General features: G+C 40.1%; 1 protein-coding gene across 1 annotated transcript in view; it reads left to right on the plus strand.

Moving 5' to 3' along the window:
* Positions 1-19,016, plus strand: part of LOC144767505 (sulfotransferase 2B1-like) — a 565,054-nt gene extending 546,038 nt beyond the window's left edge. Inside the window, exon 8 of the mRNA XM_078650923.1 lies at positions 18,703-19,016. Coding sequence (XP_078507049.1) covers positions 18,703-18,824 — 122 coding nt within the window. The 3' untranslated portion in view covers positions 18,825-19,016. The remainder of the gene's footprint in view (positions 1-18,702) is intronic.
* The last annotated feature ends 3,160 nt before the right edge of the window (positions 19,017-22,176 follow it).

Here is a 22,176-nt window from a genome sequence, read left to right on the forward strand (position 1 = left end):
GTTTACTTTCCTACATTTTGTTGCTGACATATTACACATCTCTTTTTATAGGAGATACTGGCCCCTTGGACAATCAGGAATGTATATATAATGAATATAGCCCTAGTCAGTATATTTGCACCAGTATCCAGACAGATAAAGGCAATTTTAATATGCATAATAGTTGAGAAATAGAACAAAATTGCGAGTCAAATAAAAGTATTATACAAGCCTGTATCCATAGACTCACATACAAAACAGACAAACAAAGTAAAACGGCTCAGGCAAATTGTGAGTGTTTCTATAGAGCAATACATAAATTGTGAAACAACAAATAGAGAGGTCAACTTTACATAATATCAAATGCAAAAATCACTCTGTATAAGGTTGACAACTGTGTCAACGGCATTTCAGTCCTTATCTGTACGATATTGGATCATCATCAGGACTATCAGATAAAGTGCCTGAAAACAGTTGCCTGTAATTTACTGTACGTTAAGTGTGAACAAAATAGGCAGAAAATAGTGGGGGAGAAGGAAAAAAGGTGGTGAGTCAGGGATTGAATATGCAGATAATACACAGAACATTCTGAATGGCATGGTACATGGGTAGCAATAACTAGTAGGGATTATGCATGAGAAAATGGCGTTGTGTCTACAATTCGGACAGTCGGGGTGTCTGTGGGAGTGTTTATCCTGTCCATGCATTAGGGAACTCGTGCATTGAGTAATCAAATGGTGACGCTATGAAGCAAGGTGCCAAAATAGTGGTGTGCACAATGAAAAACTCTGTGGTAATGGCCGTTTTCAGCTTGCTATTGAGCCGAACGATTTCTACACGCTCATGTGCCGCCAAAAGCATACATCTCAATACCTGTAGTGTGGCCCTGTACTTGAGGCAGAAGATAATGTATCTGGATTGCAGGTGAGGCGCATTGACCTGAAGAAGAAAGGATGGGGTGTTGGGGGGCTTAGCCGATAGCAGGCATAACGGCGGGAATCGGGTAAAAGTAGGAAGTTGGCTTACCATGGAAGACCGGAGTCTGATATCGGCGTAATTACCATGACAAGGGGCAGGCGTCTTAAGGATTGAAGACAAGGATGGCCATGCTTAGAACTTATGGCATAGTGAAAAAGATATGGCAGCCTGGAGGGGACGGGAGGAAGAAGTGATTAGAAGTGGGCAGTAGCGCTGTGCTGCCTATGTCGGAGCAAGACACAGGGATTCTTACCTCGGTACGAGAGCAATGCTTGTGGTGCTGTCATTGAGGGGGGAGTCCAGGTCATCAATCGATGGGCCTGGAGGGATAAATCTGGGTTAGCTGTCAGTATCTTTTGTGTTCAAAATATGGGTGGAGCGGGACGCAGAGCGAGCGCTTAGCTCAAATGCAGCTTCTACGCGGAGTATGATTGCAATCCGAGGGGACCGATGTGTGTATAAGGTGGGGATTTAAGGAGAGTGGCTAAGTGGTCATGTGGCTACCGGAAGAGGTCACGGGCGGTTGTGGGGTGACTCATGGGAAGCATCGGCGTGATCATGTGACCAGTGGAACGGGGCGGCCATCTTGGAGTTTAGATGTAGGGAATACAGGCAGTAAGTGACAGCATGGAACAATGACATTACGGAAGTGACTACGGAGGGTAAAAAAATTACACTGTTCGGTGACTTATGTGATAGAGTCAAGAGAATAAAAGCAACAGGATATACTTAGAAACGTGACAGTTGCACATATTAAGTGACTTTTGTGAATACACAATCAGTGGAATTGCTGGTGTTATACAGAAGGTGAAAGCATGTCTAGATCAAAAATTACAGATTAAGCATGTATGTGGTATAATCAGGTGTGCTTAGTGTACATCGTTTCTGACAATTAGGAAGTTTGTCACTGATATGAGTACCGTTTCAAAATATATAGTGACTGGCTGTCAGCATTGTTATGCAGATGGGGTAGAAATAAAGTTTCTGCATAGTTAATGCCAATATGTGAACTGATGTTATTAAATTCACAGTGGTTGTTGAACAATTGATCGACACAGGGATGGAATTACAGCAGTGTCGTCCAGTCTTCAAGTCAATTCAGGCCTGTGTGGATACTGCCCGTCCTCAAAATCCATTTCAATTCCTCTATGTTGAGCAGTTGGGAGAGGTCAGCTCCTCTCGAGGGCATTTTTATCACACTCACTACTGTCCAGCGGATATCATCTTCAGTGTGGCCACCAGTTTCAAAATGTTCTACCAACGGGCATTTGGTGTTTTGCAGCGTAGTCTGCTCCTGTGCTGGCAGATCCTGTTCCGTATTTTTTGTGTTGTTTGTCCTATGTAAATCTTGTCGCAGGGGCAAAATATGGCATAGATAACATTGCTAGTGTTGCGGTTGAAGAATTCTCTAAGTGCACATTTGATGGTACCAAAGGCAAATTCTTTGCAGTCAGAAGTAAATCTGCAGACAGTGCAGTTTCCACATTTTGCGTGTCCTGTTAGTCGTGGAAGGACCCGAGTGTTCGTGAAGTGTACCTGTACTAGGCGGAGATGGTAGTGCGGCCCTGACCAGATAGTCCTTCATGTTTTTGGTTTTCTTAAATGTGAAGAGGGGTCTGTCTAGGTTCCGTATCCCTGCATTGATGACATTCCAATGTTTTAGTATGCTTTTGCGTATTTTATGTGATGATGGTGAAAAAGTAGTGACACATACTATGCAGTTGAGTTATTTTTAGGGTTTGAGTTCAAGTAGGCATTCTCTCGGGCAGTACAATGCTCTTTTTGGAGCATTGTGTACCAGTCTTTTGGAGTACCCTCTAGTCGTAAGTTTGGAGCTGAGCACCTTTGTCTCCGATAAATAATCTTCTTTCAGTGTGCAGTTGCGTCTTATGTGCAGAAACTGTAAGGTAGTGAATCCCTCAGTGCTCAGCGTAAATCTAAGGTCCCCACAATTATTATTCAATCAATGTAAAAACTGTTCTAGCATGATTTGTGTGTTGCACCAGATCATGAAGATGTTGTCGATGATGCGCTTCCACATTGAAATTGAAAGGGGTTGTGCACGGTGAGTATACAGTTTGTTTCTAGGGCATCCATGTAAAGTATTGCCAGATTGGGGACAAAAACAGCCTCCATGCACATGGAAATTGATACGGTCGAAAAGACAAGGTGGGCGTGGAGGAAAATAGCCCAAAGAGCAGGGCAAAGCGAACTTTATGCCCCCTCGATGCCACTAGGGGGTAATCCGCTTCTGACACCACTCACTGACTGGGCCACCACCCTTAGGGATAAAGCCCATGACCTGACGAGAGGTAGTGACTTGTATCCAGAAGACACATTTATTACATTACAACAAATGTGTAAACAACAGACGCCATCGACGGCAGATATGCTATTATACTACCAAATCAGAGCTGCTAGTAAAGCCAGATGTGACAGCTTCCCACGAGTGCCTCCCACTTTGGCAGCACTGGAAAACATATTAGCAAACCCTTCACCACGTAAACTTATCCGCATTTAAAACACAACGCAAAACACAACACCCAGTGTGACCAGTGTTTCTAAAACACAATGGGGATGCGACACAGGCTCAGCAATATCTGACAAACAATGGCAGTTTTGCTGTGCGCAATTAGAACACCTATCGCCAAACTATAGACTGCGGCTAACACATTTCAAATTTTTACATAGGGTACATCGCACTCTGCTCCAACTACACCGTATGAGACTCCAAGCTGATGCGAGATGCTGGTGATGTGGGGCGCAAGACACAACATTTATCCATCTGGCCTGGTATTGCAGAACGGTGGCACAATTTTGGGTTGAAGTGGGAAGACACATAGGGGATATCACAGAGGACCAGAAAACTCTCCCTCCATTGTTGGCACTAATGGGATTTGTGCTAGAGGTGCCGAAATGTTCCTACAAACTAACAGCTATGCTACTATTGATGGCAAAATGACAGGTAGCCATACACTGGAAAAAACACAGCCCCCCCACAATTGCGGGTTGGATACAGGCAGTGGCATATTGTCGAGATCAATTGATGAATTACTGGGAATTAATGCCTGAAAGAGCTAGACCTGTAGACATATAGAAACCTCTGGTACGATGGCTGGGTACGGGTGGTGGTGATTTACAGGTCAGTGATTAGACTATGCCTGGGTGAGAAGCGAATAGATGAGACCTAATGAGGAGTGTACAGAATGGGTTAGACATGCTGTCTCCTCTAATGGAATCTATATTATTTACAATAGGACGGACATGCTGGAAGCTGATGGACCAAAAAGATCTAAGGAATCAACAGTCATGCATCACGTTATTGATACAATAGGCTAGGAAAGGGGGGAGGGGAGGGAAGGTTGTTCAGGTTACAATATATAGGTTTGAATCATTTAAGATATAACACTTTAAGAATGCTTAAAATACTTTATTACTGTCGCACAGTTCACTGATCTGTGTAGATATATTGCAGCCAGGCCTCAGGGATGTCGGCACAAGGGCTGTGTTCATCAACTCGAAGTGTTATTAACCACGCTGCGGGCCTCTGTGGTTGTAGGCACAAAGCTGTGTAAGTGGTATGTGAATCAATAAACTCGTTTAAAAAAAGAAAAACAGCCTCCATGGACGTGCCCTTGGTTTGCTGATAGAATTGCCCATCAAACAAGAAATAATTCCTAGTGAGGCAGATCTCCAACAGTTGCAATATAACAATTGTGGGGACTGCATGAGGTCGAGGATGTCTATCAAGGATATTTTCTATCACAAGTAATGAGTGAGTTTCGGGGATGTTTGTGTACAATGACTCAATGTCAAGAGTACACAGGGTGTCAGTTTGGGGATCAAAGGGATAGTTTTCAATCAGCGAAATCATTTGCATGCTGTCCCTAACATACTATGTGGTTACGGCTACAAATTATTTTATAAAGAAGTCGACATAGAGGCCCAGGGTTCCAGAATGGAACCGCATCCAGACACAATGGGGCGACATGGAGGGTTGCCTTGATTTTTGTGCACTTTCAGGAGCGTATGGATTACTGTTGTGTGTGGTGATTTTGCATTGAGGAATTGGTGTTCCAGTTTGGACAGGAAACCTTGGTCAAGGCCAGATGTGGTCACTTGTAGGATTAATTTTTGGATCTCTGGAGTGGGATTCGTAGGTGGTTTACAATAGTGGTTCACTCACATCCAAACAATCATTACTTGCTTCATCAATCACAACTTAATTTCCTGGTAAGGGCATCAAGGTAGCTGGGTTTAGACTCGTGCATCTCACCAATCAGACATTCTCAGCACCCAATATCACCTGTTCATACTTTGTTAACCAGCTACTTGTGAGATGTTGAGTACGAGTAAGCAAAATCTCAACAGAGTGAGTGTGGTACATGCATTTTCAACGGATAGCCCATCTCAATGCCCCTACACTGCTCCAAACTCACACATGTGGCAGCAACTGCTTTTGGACATCCAGGCAATGCTGCAGCTACAGGATCTAATGTGGCTGAGAAGTGTGCAATAGGTCTGCATGCATTTCCATGCATCTGTGTTAGAACTGACAATGCACAGCCTTCGCGCTCACTGCAGAACAGAGTGAAGCTTTTGTTAAAGTTGGGCATTTCCAATACTGGAGCTCGACATAGACTCCCTCCAGTTCGTTAAAAGAGTGCATGCATTCATCACTCCATGGGACTAGACCTGGCACATCCTTGTGCATAAGTCTCTGAAGGGGCTTAGCAGTCAACAAGAACTTTTGAATCCATTGGTGGCAATAGTCAACCATTCCCAGAAACATGCACACCTCCTTTTGAGTTTTTGGTGGGTTCATCTGCAGAATGTCTGTAAAAAGATCTTGTGACACCTTCCTGACTACCTTCTCGATGTGATATCCTAAATAATGGACCTCCTTTCAGCAAAACTGTATCTTCGTTGGTGACACATTATGCCCGCTCACTGCCAGATGATTCAGTAATGCAATAGTGTCACATAATCAAGCCTTCTGGGTACCTGTTACTACCAATAAGTCATCAATGTACTGCACCAGAACATAGTGGGTTGGCATTAGCAATTACTTCACATTCCTTTTCAATATTTGATTGAAAATGGATGGACTGTCTGTATACCCTTGTGGAACCCGGCGCCAAGACACTGTGTCTGACCGGAATGCAAATAAAAATTGGCTATCCGGGTGCAAAGGGATGGAAAAAGATGGCTTGGCACAAATCAATGACAGAAAAACACTCAGCTTCGCAAGGAATCTGATAGAGTATCACAGCTGGATTTTACACGATTGGACAAAATGCTATCAAAAATCTAGTTAATTTTGCACAAATCCTGCACAATCCTATACTTTCTATTTGGCTTCTGAATTCACATGATAAGTGATTTACCTGGATTCCCATGATTACTCTCAGGGTTTCCTGTTCAATCCGTGACTCGATCAAAGTGGCTAAACCTGCAATAGTCTCAGGACTCAGATTATAAGGTAGAATTCCAGGAAATTTTGCACATGGTTTCAGAGTGATTCACATTGGAGCGACTCCTTCAATCAGCCCAATATCTTTCCTGTGAAATCCCAAACATCTTTAAACACAGTATCCAGGGGTAAATCATTACTTATTAAGGTAAATGGTCAAAATATCGATTCCAAAATATAGACAAACCAAAATATGGAGTCCAAAATATAAAATGGACAAAATATCGAATGGACAGAATATAGACATCAAAAATATCGTTTTGAAGGTAAGTAATGTAATATCGATTTTAAAAATATAGACAGTCAAAATATCGAAGTACATAATATAGTTTATTAAAAATATAGAATTTTTAATAATATCGAATTTTTTAAGTGTTTTTTATGTTAGTATATGTGTGAAAAGTGTATATATTTTTGTAATTTATTTTAAGTAAGTAATTTAATGTTATTTACTTATTGTGTAATTTAATTCTGTAGCGGGTTGTGGGTTTATAGGGGAATAGGGTGGGAAGTAATTTAATTATAATTAAATAAATATGTTAATTAATTAATTGGTATTCATTTAGAATAAATTGTCAATTAAGTTTTAATTGGTAATTAATTAATTCTTAATTGATAATTATTTTTTATTAATTGATTAATCGATAATTATGTGAATTAAATTAATTTATTTTCTGTAGCGGGTTGTGGGTTTATAGGGAAATAGGCTGGGAAGTAATTTAATATTAATTAATTAAATATGTTAATTAATTATTTGGTATTTATTTTGATTAAATTGTTAATTAATTTTTAATTGGTAATTAATTAATTCTTAAATGATTATTTTGTATTAATTGATTAATTGATAATTATGTGAATAATATTAATTTATTTTCTGTAGCGGGTTGTAGGTTTATAGGGGAATAGGGTGGGAAGGAATTTAATTATAAATAATTAAATATGTTAATTAATTTATTGGTATTTATTTTGAACAAATTGTTAATTTAATTTTTTAATTGATAATTAATTAATTCTTAATTGATAATTAATTTTTATTAATTGATTAATTGATAATTATGTGAATTATATTAATTTATTTTCACTAGAGTGGGAATAGTAAAATATACCCCTATGCTATCCAACGCTTTCCCTACTGTTGCACTCTCTGGAGTAGGAATAGTAATTTTTACCCCTACGCTATCCAACGCTTTCCCTACTGTTGCACTCTCTGGAGTGGGAATAGTAAATGTTACCCCTACTCTATCCAACGCTTTCCCTACTGTTGCACTCTCTGGAGTGGGAATAGTCATTGTTACCCCTACGCTATCCAACGCTTTCTCTACTGTTTCACTCTCTGGAGTGGGAATAGTAATTTTTACCCCTGAGCTATCCAACGCTTTCCCTACTGTTGCACTCTCTGGAGTGGGAATAGTAATTTTTACCCCTACACTATCCAACGTTTTCCCTACTGTTGCACTCTCTGGAGTGGGAATAGTAATTTTTACCCCTGCACTATCCAACGCTTTCCCTACTGTTGCACTCTCTGGAGTGGGAATAGTAATTTTTACCTCTACGCTATCCAAAGCTTCCCCTACTGTTGCACTCTCTGGAGTGGGAATAGTAATTTTTACCCCTACGCTATCCAACGCTTTCCCTACTGTTGCACTCTCTGGAGTGGGAATAGTAATTTTTACCCCTACGCTATCCAACGCTTTCCCTACTGTTGCACTCTTTGGAGTGGGAATAGTAATTTTTACCCCTACGCTATCCAACGCTTTCCCTACTATTGCACTTCTAGGAGTGGGAATAGTAATTTTTACACCTCCGCTATCCTACGGTAATAATATTGTGTAATTTTTTATTAATATTATGTTAATATATATATATATGTTTTAACAGATATGATTGTATTTTTTTATATACGTTAAATACGTTATTTAATAATTTTAAGGTAATTTAAGTATTTTTAAGTATATTTTAGCTATTTATGTTTAATATTTTCTAAATTTTACATTAATTTTAAGAAATTCGATATTTATATAATGTATATATATATAAACGATATTTTGGGGTCGATATTTTGGTACTTACCTGATTGTAGATAGGAATTTGATATTTTGTCTGTTGATATTTTGGAATCTATATTTTGGGTAGTCTATATTTTGTCCCTCGATATTTAGTCAGTGATCCACTTATTAATAAAGAAAATAACCCCTCAACTCCTGTCCTTTGTTTTGACATTTTGAATACAATATGCTTATCATTGGGGGAGAGAATGTGGCCTAACGGCTAGGGCGATCAACCTCGGAACTGTGGAACCAGGTTTGAGTCTCAGCAGGGACTCTCAACATTCTGTGATTCTGGGCAGTTCACTTAATCTCCCCATGCCTAACTTAAAAAAGAAAAATGAATGTGTCCGTCTGTAACGTAACTGGTGCTCATGTAAATCGCTCTGATACCTTTGGATCTAGTTTCACGCTATATAAAAAACTCCTCAAATTGGTATGGATTTGTATTCATTTTGGAGTACAATAGATGAAGCAATTCAACTTGTTCAATAGTTCTTGACCTAGAAGATTTACTGGGCTTGAATCACATATTACAAATTTGTGCAAATCTTTAAATGATTCAATTTTTACTGTAACTGGTTCAGATACAGGCATTAACATTAATCGGTTTAAAACTCTTACATCTTGGATTCTTTTTCCTGTGAGTGGTTTTCACAGTGGAATGGGTAGCACCAGTGTCAACAAGGAATAAAATAGGAGTTCCATTTACCTTGCCTTCCACTTAAAGACCACTCTGGTCTACCTCTAAGGATCTGCCAAGTATCGTTCCTCCTCCCCGTTTAGGCACCAACATTGGAATAAATCGGAATCAATCTGTAATAGGTATTTTTGGGTTACGTTTGAATTTCAATCAATTTGATTATTTTTTTTAAATCCCATGTTCACATTATACTTCTGCAATTGACCATTCAATCGAGGCATAGGGGCTTATGGCATAATCAAGTTAACAACTTTTTGCCTTATAATCTGCTGATTTTGCATCATATCACCTGTCTGGGCATTTTTAATTTTATCCTGTGCTACCTTCCCATTCATCTGATTCAGTGGTTTGAAGCTACACTCGTACTTCCAATGCCCGAACTTGATATAGACACAGGTGAGCTTTTTTCCACATTTCTATCAAAACCCCTTTTCCTCTGCCTTGCGCTGTCACATTTTGTTGCTGTCCTCCCGCTACCTCTCGCTTACCAGTGTTGTTTGGCCATTTCTTTGCACCACAACAGAACAATCAGTACCTACTCCTCCATAACCTTTCTTTGCTCCCTTCATCTGAGCCAACATCAATTTTTCCTTCAATCTTTTGTACTTGGAATCCATTTTATCTCAACAATACTTTGCACACTGAAGAATCTCTTCTATAGTCTTGCTCTGCCAGCAAATCACATGCTGCTTTATCAATGCACTTATTTCGGGTCTTAATCCATACACAAAGTGATATACAAAATGTCCCATATCTTTACCAGTCACATGTTACATTCCACTATATTGTTTAAATACTTACAGGAGTATTTAATAATATGCATGCACTGTCTCTTAATTCTTGTGTCATCCTGTTGATTTTCAGTTTCCTTTGGAGACAGTTTTCCTTTTAAATAAGTAATGACCTGATTATATTGTCTCATTACTTCAGGTAATGGTGCTCCAGTCCTCAAATCTCTCAGCAGTCCTGTCTCTGTCCAATCAATTGCAATTTTACACTCCGTCCATAAATCATTTGGAACCACGATGTCAAACAGAGTATCCAAATACTTCAACAACACCTTTGATACTTTCACAAATCTTTAGACTTGTCTATACCATTCAACTGTTTTCTCTCTCAGCTTTGGGAAATCATTTGTAAAGGACACTAGTTATGACCTAGTCCAAGGAACATGATCATACCCTCCTCCTGGCACTTCTCTCATTTGAAATATTTTTGTTCCTAAATTGTCAGTTTCTCCTTACAGCATTGGATATATTGGCATGGTTGCCTTTTCATTTCCTTCTTTTTAGCCCATCTACCTTCCTATCTCTCTAACTCACCCCATTTCATGAGTGTTGACAGTATTTCTTTAATCTGTTATCTTTTTCCTGATGGGTTAAACTCTCTAGATCCTTGTCACTAAAATCCAATTGATACTTTTTTGTAATGCTTTTGACTTCTGTATATCCACCATATATTTTTGTGCCACATCAGCATATTTCTTGTGTGAGGTTCTAGCTCTCCTGATAATATCCCTACAGATAAACGATTATTTGTGGTCATGGTAATTAGCAATCCTTCCTAGATTCATGGTTCCCAAAATCATGCCTTCCAATTCCACTGCACTTTTGGATATATCAAGTGTTTTTCCATTTACATTTCCTGTGTTTGAATTACCCCTTTCTACCACACATCTTTCAAAGGTGAAATGAGCTATTTCCTTTATCCAGTCATCAGGTTCCTGTGGGGCAGGACCTACTTCATGATTTAACACACCCTCTTGTTATCCACCACTAATTACCTCCATTTGTGGAGTTACACAGGTTTTAGAACCTCGAGTTTCCAGTTGAAATTTTTTAGATGTCAGAGTCTGTCGTCCTCTGGTGGGAGTTTCCATGATCCTTTCTGCAGTACCAGATAATAGGTTTGTTCTCTATTAGGGGGCATAGTTCTTGTTGTTTGATAGACCATCCGGGATTCCCTTTATTGGGCCTCAAAGGATTCATGTTTCTGTTAGTGGGAGGCTCTACTGAAATTATGGATACAGCTGGATATTATCTATTATCCAGTGGATTGGAATTGAAAGACAACGATTTAATAAGAGGATCTCTTTTAACATTACTATGTCTCCTCAGGACAACGCTCTTTGGCTTATTGACCGTTTGGGATTTGGTCCTCGGTACAAAAGATATTACCTTTGGGACAATTGGATACCTCTTGTGACACTTGGATGTTTAACCTTACTTTGGTTTTATTTGTAAGTTTGACACCAGAGATACACAAGGTTTACAAGTCTCTCATTTTTTGGGCTAGAATGGATGAATTACTAATCATATCACTTTTTGTTTTATTGTCAGTTAATGATACATCTCAATTCACACTTGTTACCCTACAGGATCATGACTACTTGACCAAATTATTAGGTCAGGTTAATGATGAAGGAGGATTTTTCTCTTGGGTGCAGGTTCTATGCTACACTACCACTTTTGGTAATTTCTCTGTCTCTCTTTTCTGCCTCATCCTACATAGGGGAGTGCACAATGTGTACTCATCATCGTATCTCTTACGTCTGCTTCTCTGCTTTCATTCCCTTGTCACCCTTAATAGGGAGTGCACAATAAAAATGTATCTTTATATTGTTTGGGGTGGCTTTTCTACTTTTCTGTACATATCTGGTATGATCTATTGTGGCTTACATGTGGCGCAGCCATGGTTCTCCTTTTTTCCTTCCTGGAGCTGGATCGCGACACAATGCTAGAAGCATAATAGATGCATATTAGATGTAAAGAATGTATATACACTTAATGTGTTATTGGTTAACTTATATTCTTTGTACATGTGGTTGCAGCCTTGGAAAAGTCATTTGTGTGATAAAACACGTGTCAGATGTTTTTCCGGATTCAAATACTAGCTTCATTGAAACATTTGGCTCCTGATCTTTTATTGTGGTCACTATGTAATAATATGAATGGTGGAAACACTGGGTGTTGACTGTTGATTGAGTGCTCTGGTAAATTAATTTCTCAATTTTCTAACAATGTACATCAATGATATCCTTTCTCTAAAGACATGTACAATGCAGGTGTGCCTTCAGGTGCAACTGGTACTCCATCTCTAGTGGCTACAGGCACGTCCCCATGTATCAATGTTCTTAAACCTTTTAGGATTTTCATGTTTTCCAATCAAATTATTTTAATGTCCTTTTGCAATTATTCCACTTGTTTCTGGAGAATCTCACTTCCTTATTATTGTTCTAACTTCAAATCACTGCTCAGCTCCTCGTACACCTTCAAGTAATCCCAACGCAGCTCTACACCAACCGTCCTATCACAGTACAGAATTTTATGATATCAGACCAACTCCTCGCAGAAACTGGCTCTTCCTTTACAATCCAGCTTTTTCAACTCTGGTCTTAAACAATCTACTAAATACAGATAAACTCTTGTCTGCTCCTCTAAAAGAATTGATAGATCTCCATTCAACCAAAATTTTTTCATCCAACCTAAGCTAAATTTGGACCAGCCGTGAATTCACATGAAAAATCCTCTGTGCACTTGAGAAAAATCCCAACAATTGTAGCTTTTCACACTCTCACAAAGTTCTTTTCTCTGGTGCTCCTGATGATGATGTCTCATGTACAGCATCTTCGAAACAGCAGACGAACTTACTCGCATATGCCACACCGAGATCATCCTTGGGTGTATATCCTTGGATCTTAGACCACTTCGGACCTGATAACAACTTCAATGCAACAACAACTCTAATCTACATTAAACACTGAAACATGCCTTTTTCTAGTTAATGTTACTAACGCATATGAATGCAATATTTTCACAACCCTTTTAATACTTACCACTTGTTTTGTCATCTTCAGAACAAGTATTCAGTCAAAGGATCACTGAACTCGGGATTGGGGCAAATCTGGTGTAACCTCATTACACATCCCCCTTATATCCCAGTCTTGTCAGATAGTAAACCATCTGACACGCTACAGGAAAAACTGTTTTAGCATAACTGTGTAGGGTCTCATAACATTTTTTAGTTGTTTAAATTTCTATCTTAGAATAACCTCAGCTACCAAACTAATCTCATTAGGTCTTCTGACAGATCTTATTCTGTGCTGAAAGGGACCAGAACATTTAGGGGATGAACAATTATCAAATGAGGACCTGGAATAAAATAATTCTTAACAGTCAATTAGTACTGATGGAATTTCTCAGATTTAATGGGCCAAAACAAAAAAATTAACCAGAATCACCAGAGTCATTTATCTCAAATTGTATGTTTATCAGATTTCAAATGATTAGCATACCAATCTAATTTATGAATTGAAAGGATTTAATAAGCATTGACAAACTGTGAAATTAAATGTGAAAGGAATTATCTCTCACAGCTGAGTAAGTGAGTCTATAGAAATAAATAATCTCTCATACAAACCCTAGGGATGAATGTTTAGTAAATCACCAAATGACCAGTACCAGTTCTTGGACAGGATTGTCTGCCCCTGTCCGTACTGCAGCGTCAATGCCACAGCTTTTTTTTTAAACTTTCCAGTCGGAAAGATTTCATAGTGCATGCATACCTATTTCCAGCAAACACAGTATTTCATAACAGTTAGCTTATTTCTGAAAGTCCAAATCCTCAGTCTCTGTACCGCAAGATTGGTAGAAAAGGTGGAGAAGATAGGAACTGCCCCTGTCCATACTTTGGGCAATTATACACCTTGTAACAATTCTGTTGCAAGTCCAGTTAAATATGCTACACACGTTAAAGGAATTATTGAGTGTTAGAGCACAAGTAGAAACTTTACAAAAGTTTCCCATAAGCTTCAGACTATTCAGGTCATAAGTTCATGCTAGGACAGAAAAGGAAGTTTGAGGCCTGCATTAAACACAGCTAGTGCACGAGGAGTTTATGCTAAAATATGGATCTCATTATTAAATACCATGCATTATGTGAGTATAAAGTCCCCCTAATAAAAAAAATAACACTTTGATATCATTTCTCATACTAATTTGCAATTCTCTTGTCATGTTATTGGTTAATACATCATTCAAGACTCGAAAGCTCATATAAAATAAACCTTTACATGGCACAAATTATTACAGCATCTGCTTTCTCTTCAGTGTCAGTGCTCACATTACACGCTCTAATGTTACTGACCATTTTCCTAACACATAACAGTTGTATTCTTTTATAGAGTTTTTTATGTTATAGTTTGTTTATTACGTTCATTTAGGTATAAAGAAAAACATATCAATATATATGTTAAACCACAGTTTGTTTACGGTTAAATGCCATCACAAATCAACATCTAATATTCTGCATGCATTTACGATGCAGTATCTAAATCAAATTTAATTTGTGTATTTTCTTAAACGTGATAACCTAACACACATTTGTCATGTTCATAAATAAAAATTCACAAATCATTTTTCAGAGGGTGAATTCATAGAGATAGACAAAAGATAACATCCATGCTCTATCAACTGCTGCCCTCTTGTCTGAATGAGAAGGAATGGACCTCCACCTGTTGAACCTAGGACCCTAAAGTGGATCCAAGGTCCAGTTGTCTGGCCTCCTGACTAGAACCTAAAGGGACAGAAGGCTTCAACAACTTTGAACCCAGCACCTGAACTATGCTATCTGCGATTTTACCCTTTCAAGTGGTGCCATCCCAGTTCTGGACCCTTGTAAGTGGGCCTAAGGTGCTCCGCCAGACTCTGACGATTCAGAGGTGCCGACACAGCTCCTCTGCTGCACAGTGCAAACCCGAGCAGAGCCAACGCATGGCCGCTGCGGTGTAGAAAAGAACAATCATAAACTCCCACTTCACATTGGAGTCTGTTGCCTCATCAGAACTGCCACCGCATGATGCATCATCAGCACAGGCCCTCGCAACCCTCATTGACAACAGCCTTGATGATGATGCTGAACTCAGCATCCCAGCCTTACAACTCCTTGGAACCAATCCAATGTCCTGACTCAGCAATGCATACTCAATGCCAGACTTCGCATCACAAGCCCTTGTTGATGGGAGCCTCGACAACGATGCAGGACCTCACACTGCAGCCTCGCTATATCTCAGAACCGACACATTGCTTCGGCTGTGCAACACACCTAACGCAGACCTCCACATTGGTCCGCAAACCATAATTAAAGATACTTTTTTCATCAGGCCTAACTGTGTTCCTGCCTGTAGCTGACCCATGCTTCATCGCCGTCAGCCTCAACTTATGACTTTGTCCCGGTCCAGCACAACTAGATATCCACTGCTGGCACAATGTGCTTTTTGTAGCTGTTTTTACTGAAAACTTTAAAGGTGCAAATCTCCAGTACTACTGATTGGATTTTTGGTGTATTGGCCTTGTTTTATTTATTGAAAATTGCTATATTCGCCTAAATTGGTGTGGCATTTTTTTGTGGTGTGATTTCACTGTGCTACTGTTTGAAGTGTCGCACAAATACTTTACACATTGCCTCTGAGTTAAGCCTGATGGCTCTACTCCAAGCTACCTTAGGGTTGAGCGCAGGTTCGTTTAGAGTTTGCTTTTGACTTTACACTGAGAAGAATTGTGGTTACTACGTGACCTGGATTTCACCCCCCTCAACCAGGAACCCAATTTCTTACATTCAGTGTCTACTCCTGGCCGAAATTCCACCTGTAAGTGGGTCAGGAAGAAAATTATCTACCAGAAAATTGTGCATTTTTTAATCTCAGGTTGGTATCTTATGTAGCAGCCAAGTTGAGGTGAATATATGTTATGCTTTGGCGAGCATTTTCATGTTACAGTTTCGGTATTTGTATTCGAACGTAGCCCTGTTATATCATGTATTCAAATGTAAAAAGAACAATTAATGAACAATGACAAACACTCACCCACATTTCGATATCTGGGCCTAAATCCTTTGTTTTTTGGCTCACCACGCCATTTCCATTTCAGTTTCGGGCCAGCAATACGCCAATCAGTCTTCACCCTGCCCATGGGAACCGTCCAGCCCGAACTACCAGGCCAGGTTCTCCCTGGACCTAAAACAAGCATCCTAGAACCAGTTTCGGGGTATCACCCCTCATCAGCCTGGATAGCTGGAATCCAGTGGCATGGCGAGTATGGGACCCACATCTGGACAAACCTGCCCCACTTGGGTTGAAACATGCAAAAAGAACAATTGATGGACGGAATGTTGAACAATGGCAAACACTTACTACCAGTCAGAGATGTGGGTCTAAAGAAATTGTTTTTTGGTTATCACCCCATTCCAGCATGGACCCAACAAAATGTAAATCACACTTGACCCTGCTCCCCGTGACCTGACATGGCAGTTTTGGCTCGACTGTTCCTATTAGAACAGGTCAAGACTGATTTATGTGTAGGTGAGTCAAAATTGAGGTTACGTTGTGCGGAATAATTATGGATTGGGATGGGGCCCGAGCGATCAGCAGTGGCTTAGATGAATTCAATCATTCCATCCATAACTGTTTTGTATGCTAATGTGGTGCTCCCAGTGGGACTTGCATTCCCAGACGTGGATCCCGTGCATATTGTGTCACTGGAACCAAGCTGTACCCAGGGACATTTTAAGGATGGTTGGGGCCCTGGACCAAATGTATTTTGGGAGCCCCTGTTCGCACCTGTTTTGAATTTATGATCCAGTTTCAGCTCTTTTATGTCATCTTTGACCAGATCACTGACAGTGCACAGGCACACTGGTCCAAATTCTGAATAAAGACAAAGATCCAATGGCGGACTCCAAGTGCCGCACTAGCCTCAGTGTAGTAACCCCAAGTATGATCCAATATCAATAGATTTGGTGGTGTGCACAAACTGCTCTAGCAACCGCCGTTGAGGGCTGCAACCCATCAGCCCGGGAACCAAAACTAGTGAAGAAATGGAGCGTGTTTACATCTAATATTTAGGGACAGTGAGGTGTGTTTTCAATATTGTAACACATGAGCTGCTCACTGATATTACTCCAAATAATCTATGGGGCATATGTACATGTTAGGTCCTGTTTTGATCTAGAAGAATGAAACATAAACGCAACGTCTCTTCCTAAAAAATGTCTGTAATAGTCTCATACATCACCTACATTAAAAATGATTAAAAGGGAAACAGTATTTGATACAATCAGTTTATTAATTATTCAAGGTCATCCGGGCAAGACTCTTTGCAGAACAGAGCTGGCTCTGTTAGGGTGGGGGGCTTAAAGACTGGGGCCCTGGGCCACAGGCCACAGGCCACTTTGCGCATCCCTTAAGACGCCTCTGGCTGTACCCAGCTAGTGAGCCCATAACTAAGGCAAAACTGGTCCTAGGTTGCTTGTGTTCTGATCCAGGGAGGACATGACTTGGCAGTTCGGGCTGGACTGTTCCTTTTGGAGCAGGGTGAAGAATGATTTGCATCTATCTGGGCGCACACTGAGGTGGCATGGCATGCAGAAAAATAATGGATTGGAATGCCGCCTGAGTGATGACCAGTGGCTGAGATAAATTAAAGCATTCCATCCATCACTGTTTTGTATACTAATGTGTCACCCTAAGTGGGACAGGTATGCCTAGACAGGGGTCCTGTGCATACTGTGTCACTGGAACCAAGCTGTACCCATCTAATGAGCTCATAACTAGGGCAAAACTGTCTTGGGTTGCTTGTGTTCCAGTTCAGGGAGGACCTGACTCAGCAGTTTGGGCTGGACTGTTCCTATTGGAGCATGGTCAAGACTGATTTGCATCTAGCTGGGCCAAAACTGAGGTGTCATAAATCTTTTTTTTTTTAAGTTCTGCGAGCCATATTGAGGGATAACATGAGATATGGTTTCACCCCATAGTAAGGCTGTATGAAGTTTCGTTCTGAAATGCAAAACTCAGAATTGGGACTTTTTCTTTACTGTTTGGAAATAACTACAGGTAAAGCCTGCAGGAATTTTCGTGAGGATAAACTGAGAGTCAATGCGCAATTTTCCCACAACCTGGTATGAAACATTGGGTGCATAACAGTTTGCTCCTCATTTGACAAACTCAGAATGCCTTAGGTAATGTGAGATAGCTACACATTGCCATGAGAGAAAGATTGCAGAGCTTTAGAACTTTTATCGATGACTGACAATTCAATCCTTTGTCTTAAATGCACATAGTAGTGCCTAAACTAACATACATTGTCGAGTGGTTATTTTATGCATACAGTGGAGTTGTGGTCATGCGTTGCCGCCCCTCCAGTGATTCTATTAGCAAGCAGGCGAGCTTTCAGGGTTGCCCTTTATTCAATTAAATTTAGGAAAAGAAGAATTCACTATGTAGCACGTTTCACATAAGCGCTTCCAAGAAACAGATTCATTCTTATTATCCCCAGCAACATTATTTTAGTTTCATAGAGTCAGAGTAAATCATAGTAAAATATTAAAATGGGGAACTGGGATTTGCTTATAGTAGGGCATTGCTCAAACAGACACTGAAGTTGCCCTAACTTTGTCATTTCTTGGTTGATAGGATAAATGTGCAATGGGGGAGTCAGACTTTTATTTGTCGTTTTATTTGTGTTTTGCAGGTACATCTGGGGACTGGAAGAACCATTTTACAGTGGCCCAGAGCGAACGCTTCGACAGAGTTTATAAAGAAAGGATGAAAGGAATTAAAATAACATGGGATGAAATTGACTCCAAATGTTAATTACCAAGACAGTTTTTTAAGCATTCGCTGACAAACCAATGTTTCATACACTGAAACAATATAAAATATAATTTCATTATGCATAATAGGAATTAATAAAAGCTAATATTACATGTGATAAAAACAGATTTGATAATGATAAAAAGGAAAACAAAGATACAATGAAAAATGATTAAACAGGCTACTACTATACATTGTAAAAATATGTTGCAATCTGTCTTTTTATGAATTCACTCAGAGCCTAGTCCTGCCTTGCTGGAGAAAGTGAGCGGGGATAGAAAGCAGCGTGGGTATGATCTTGCATTATGTGATTATATGATTTGTATAGGGTCCCTGGATGTTTTTTTATATCAACATCCTATATCGATGTTATTATTTTTAACCTCTCACACTGGTAGTTGTATTCTGACTAGAACATAGAAGTTTATTCTCCAGACTAGGCCTGGATCTGTCTTTTACTTCAGCAGGCCTTTACCTTGTTCGGTATGGATGCCCATGGTTCTTCTCTTTACATTTTGGGAACATTTATAATTGTAATGTTATTCTTAGAATGCAATTATTGTCCAGGTAGATCTTGGCAGTATGCCCATACAACATACAAAAGAAGGACATAAGAACAACAGAGCCAAAAAAATGAGAGGAAAAAGAACAAATATACAGCAGACTGTTATCAGAAAAGGTGGATGTTTCTCGCCTACCAGAACCCTTCAAAGTCATTAATTAGGTTTTAAATATTTGTATGCTTATTGATATTTGATATTTGATATTTATGTGCATTTGTATAGCGCTAACGTTCGCTCCCAGGGGAGCATCATGGCGCTGAGCAAGCTGCGGAGAATAACAGAAGGATGGATTTGGAATGGAAAAGACTAGATGGCTGCCAGGACGGAGGAGTCTGGTTGTTGATAGACCCATCATTATTCCAAAGCTGTAGACCTAGTCTCTGCTTGCTCTTACGCCACAGCAGTATTTTTTAAAATAGGGCACTGTGGCAAGAGCAATAGAGCCTAAATGTAAGTTGTGAAAAGCAACATGAGGAATGATAATATCAGAATGAAATTTGGGACCGCTTAGTTGAAGATCCCTGTGAACAATGCAAAGGACTATGAACGTTAGGTAACCAATTCAGTGCATTATAAGATGCTGAGATGTGGTCAACTTTCAGGGACCAAAATGTGTCATTACCATTATAACTTGGGTGCGGTGCTGCTTGTAAAACTGTGATACAGGCACGGCATGGTAGACGCTGTCAGCATAGTCCAGCAGAAAGAGATTGAAGGCAACAACTACCGATGAACCAGATTCTTATGGAATGAATTGGAGATCCGTTCTAAGTGTTGAGATGCAGGATGATCACAATGAATGAGTCTGTTGTTCGAATGTTTGGTCCCTTTTAAATAAAATTCCAAGATTTTAGGTAGTACTCATGCCCATAGAGAATAATGAATCAAAAAGAGGGGTACCCATGCTCCTCACTATAATTGACACGTCTATTCAGTGTAGGTACTTGTTCCTATGTGGAGAGGGTATAGAATGTGTTTATTATTTGGAAGTGTTGCCCTCATACACCCTCGTGGGTGTCATATTTATGATCGGGTGTTTTGCTCCTTCTGTGGCTGGCGCTGCAAGGCCCAACGGGCCTGGCAAGAGGGCTCTTTGTCTGAGATATTTTCTTGTATCAGCCTTGATGTGCATGCAGGTGTGTGGTGTATAAAGTGTAAGGTGGAGAGTGTGATCTGAAAATTACCTAAAGTAGATCACATTTTATTCTGAGACCCTTCAGTAAGGTTAAAAACCAAGATGTGGTAGTGTGCTCAAAGTTATGATACACCACTACTCAGTGTGTGTTGTAGTGAACTATCGTGTTTTTCACTATTCAGGGCAACATGTTTCACACTATGTTGGTCCAGTACTGGATCCCTAGTGTTTCTTCATGACCAAAAAAATATGCTCCATACCACAGAATTATAGTGGGTATCTAGAGTATACTCAATCCCTTCTAGTGATACAGTAGATCCTAGCTCTGTAAGTCATGCTTATCCCAGTATACATCCATAAATCAACCTGGGGGAAAGAAAAAAGATATAGGGAAAGGACTTGAAATATCCGAAAAATCAATGTTGCACATATGGTTAAGCCCATGCGGAGTTTGCGTAGCCGTGCTACACGAAACTCTGTGAATTGGTAAAAAAATCTCAGCAACGCTATGCAGAGTTGCACAAGCATGCAGAGTTGCTTGTTCCGCATGCTCACGAGACGTTTCTGACATTAAGCAACGGGAGTTGCATGTCACGGAAAATATTGCGCAAACTTCACCAAGCAGTTGCCAATGGGCGCGGCCATCTTGGTTTTCTACTCTTTGTATGGTTCTGGGGCCTGTTTTTCATACCTCGCCAATCTTCTCAATCCTTTTTTGCTTACACTTTTTTCTGACCTGTATTATTTATATTCTATCCCTCTCTCTCCCTAAGTGTATATTTTGTGTTTTTTTCTTTTACTGCGTTTTTTGTACTGTTTTTTATGACTTGCTTTTTATTTATTTACACTTCCCTACTTCTTCTCCTGACTTTATTTTTAACTTTTACATTTTCTTTTCCGCCCCTGCTCCCACAGAACCATGGCTAAGGGCAAGGCTTAGGTTAAGAGTAGTGCGACCAGGATCCACCCTCCTTGCGGAAGACGGCACCCGGAAGGGGTGCAGGCCCGGGCCCTGTTCTCTGAGGTGGAGGTGGCCGAACTTGTTTTTTTTGGTACAGCACTACCTCCCCTTAACCTTGGCAGCAGGCGGCAGGCCTGGCTATAGCTATAGGATCCAGGAGCTCCACCGCCGGTGGGTGAGGGTGCGCCGGGCAGCGTTTTGCACCCACAACCAGCTGACTCACTGGTGGTCCGACAACCTGGACCGGAAGCAGGACCTGCTGGACCCGCTTGGTTGAGGTTGTGGGGCTTGGTGAGTAGCTAATTATATTACTAATTTGTGTTCTGCTCTGTGTTTTTGCAAATATTATTTTTTTCCCAAATAGCAAGAATGCTGCTGCTGCTGGTTACATGGAGGTAAGTTACATCTAAAAATCTTAAATTATGTGATTGTTATTCTTCTAGACAGGTGCTCAGCTCTACTTTGTACTTGTTTGGGCTGATTATGGAAGAAAGGTTAGAGAAATTAAGTTAGGTAATGCTAGAGAGACTCCTTTCCTTTGTCCTGTCACCAAGATAGCAGTGATAGATAGATAGTTATTATAGTTAGTTGCTTAGAATTATTTGTTAAGTTTTTTTGCGTTCTGCGTGACGCGTCCTCCACCACGTGCTGCTGACTCCAGTCCTTAGTAGAACCTTTTGTAGTTTGTTAGTG

This window comes from Lissotriton helveticus, chromosome 7 (genome assembly GCF_964261635.1).
Source record: "Lissotriton helveticus chromosome 7, aLisHel1.1, whole genome shotgun sequence".
Taxonomy (NCBI): Eukaryota; Metazoa; Chordata; class Amphibia; order Caudata; family Salamandridae; genus Lissotriton; species Lissotriton helveticus.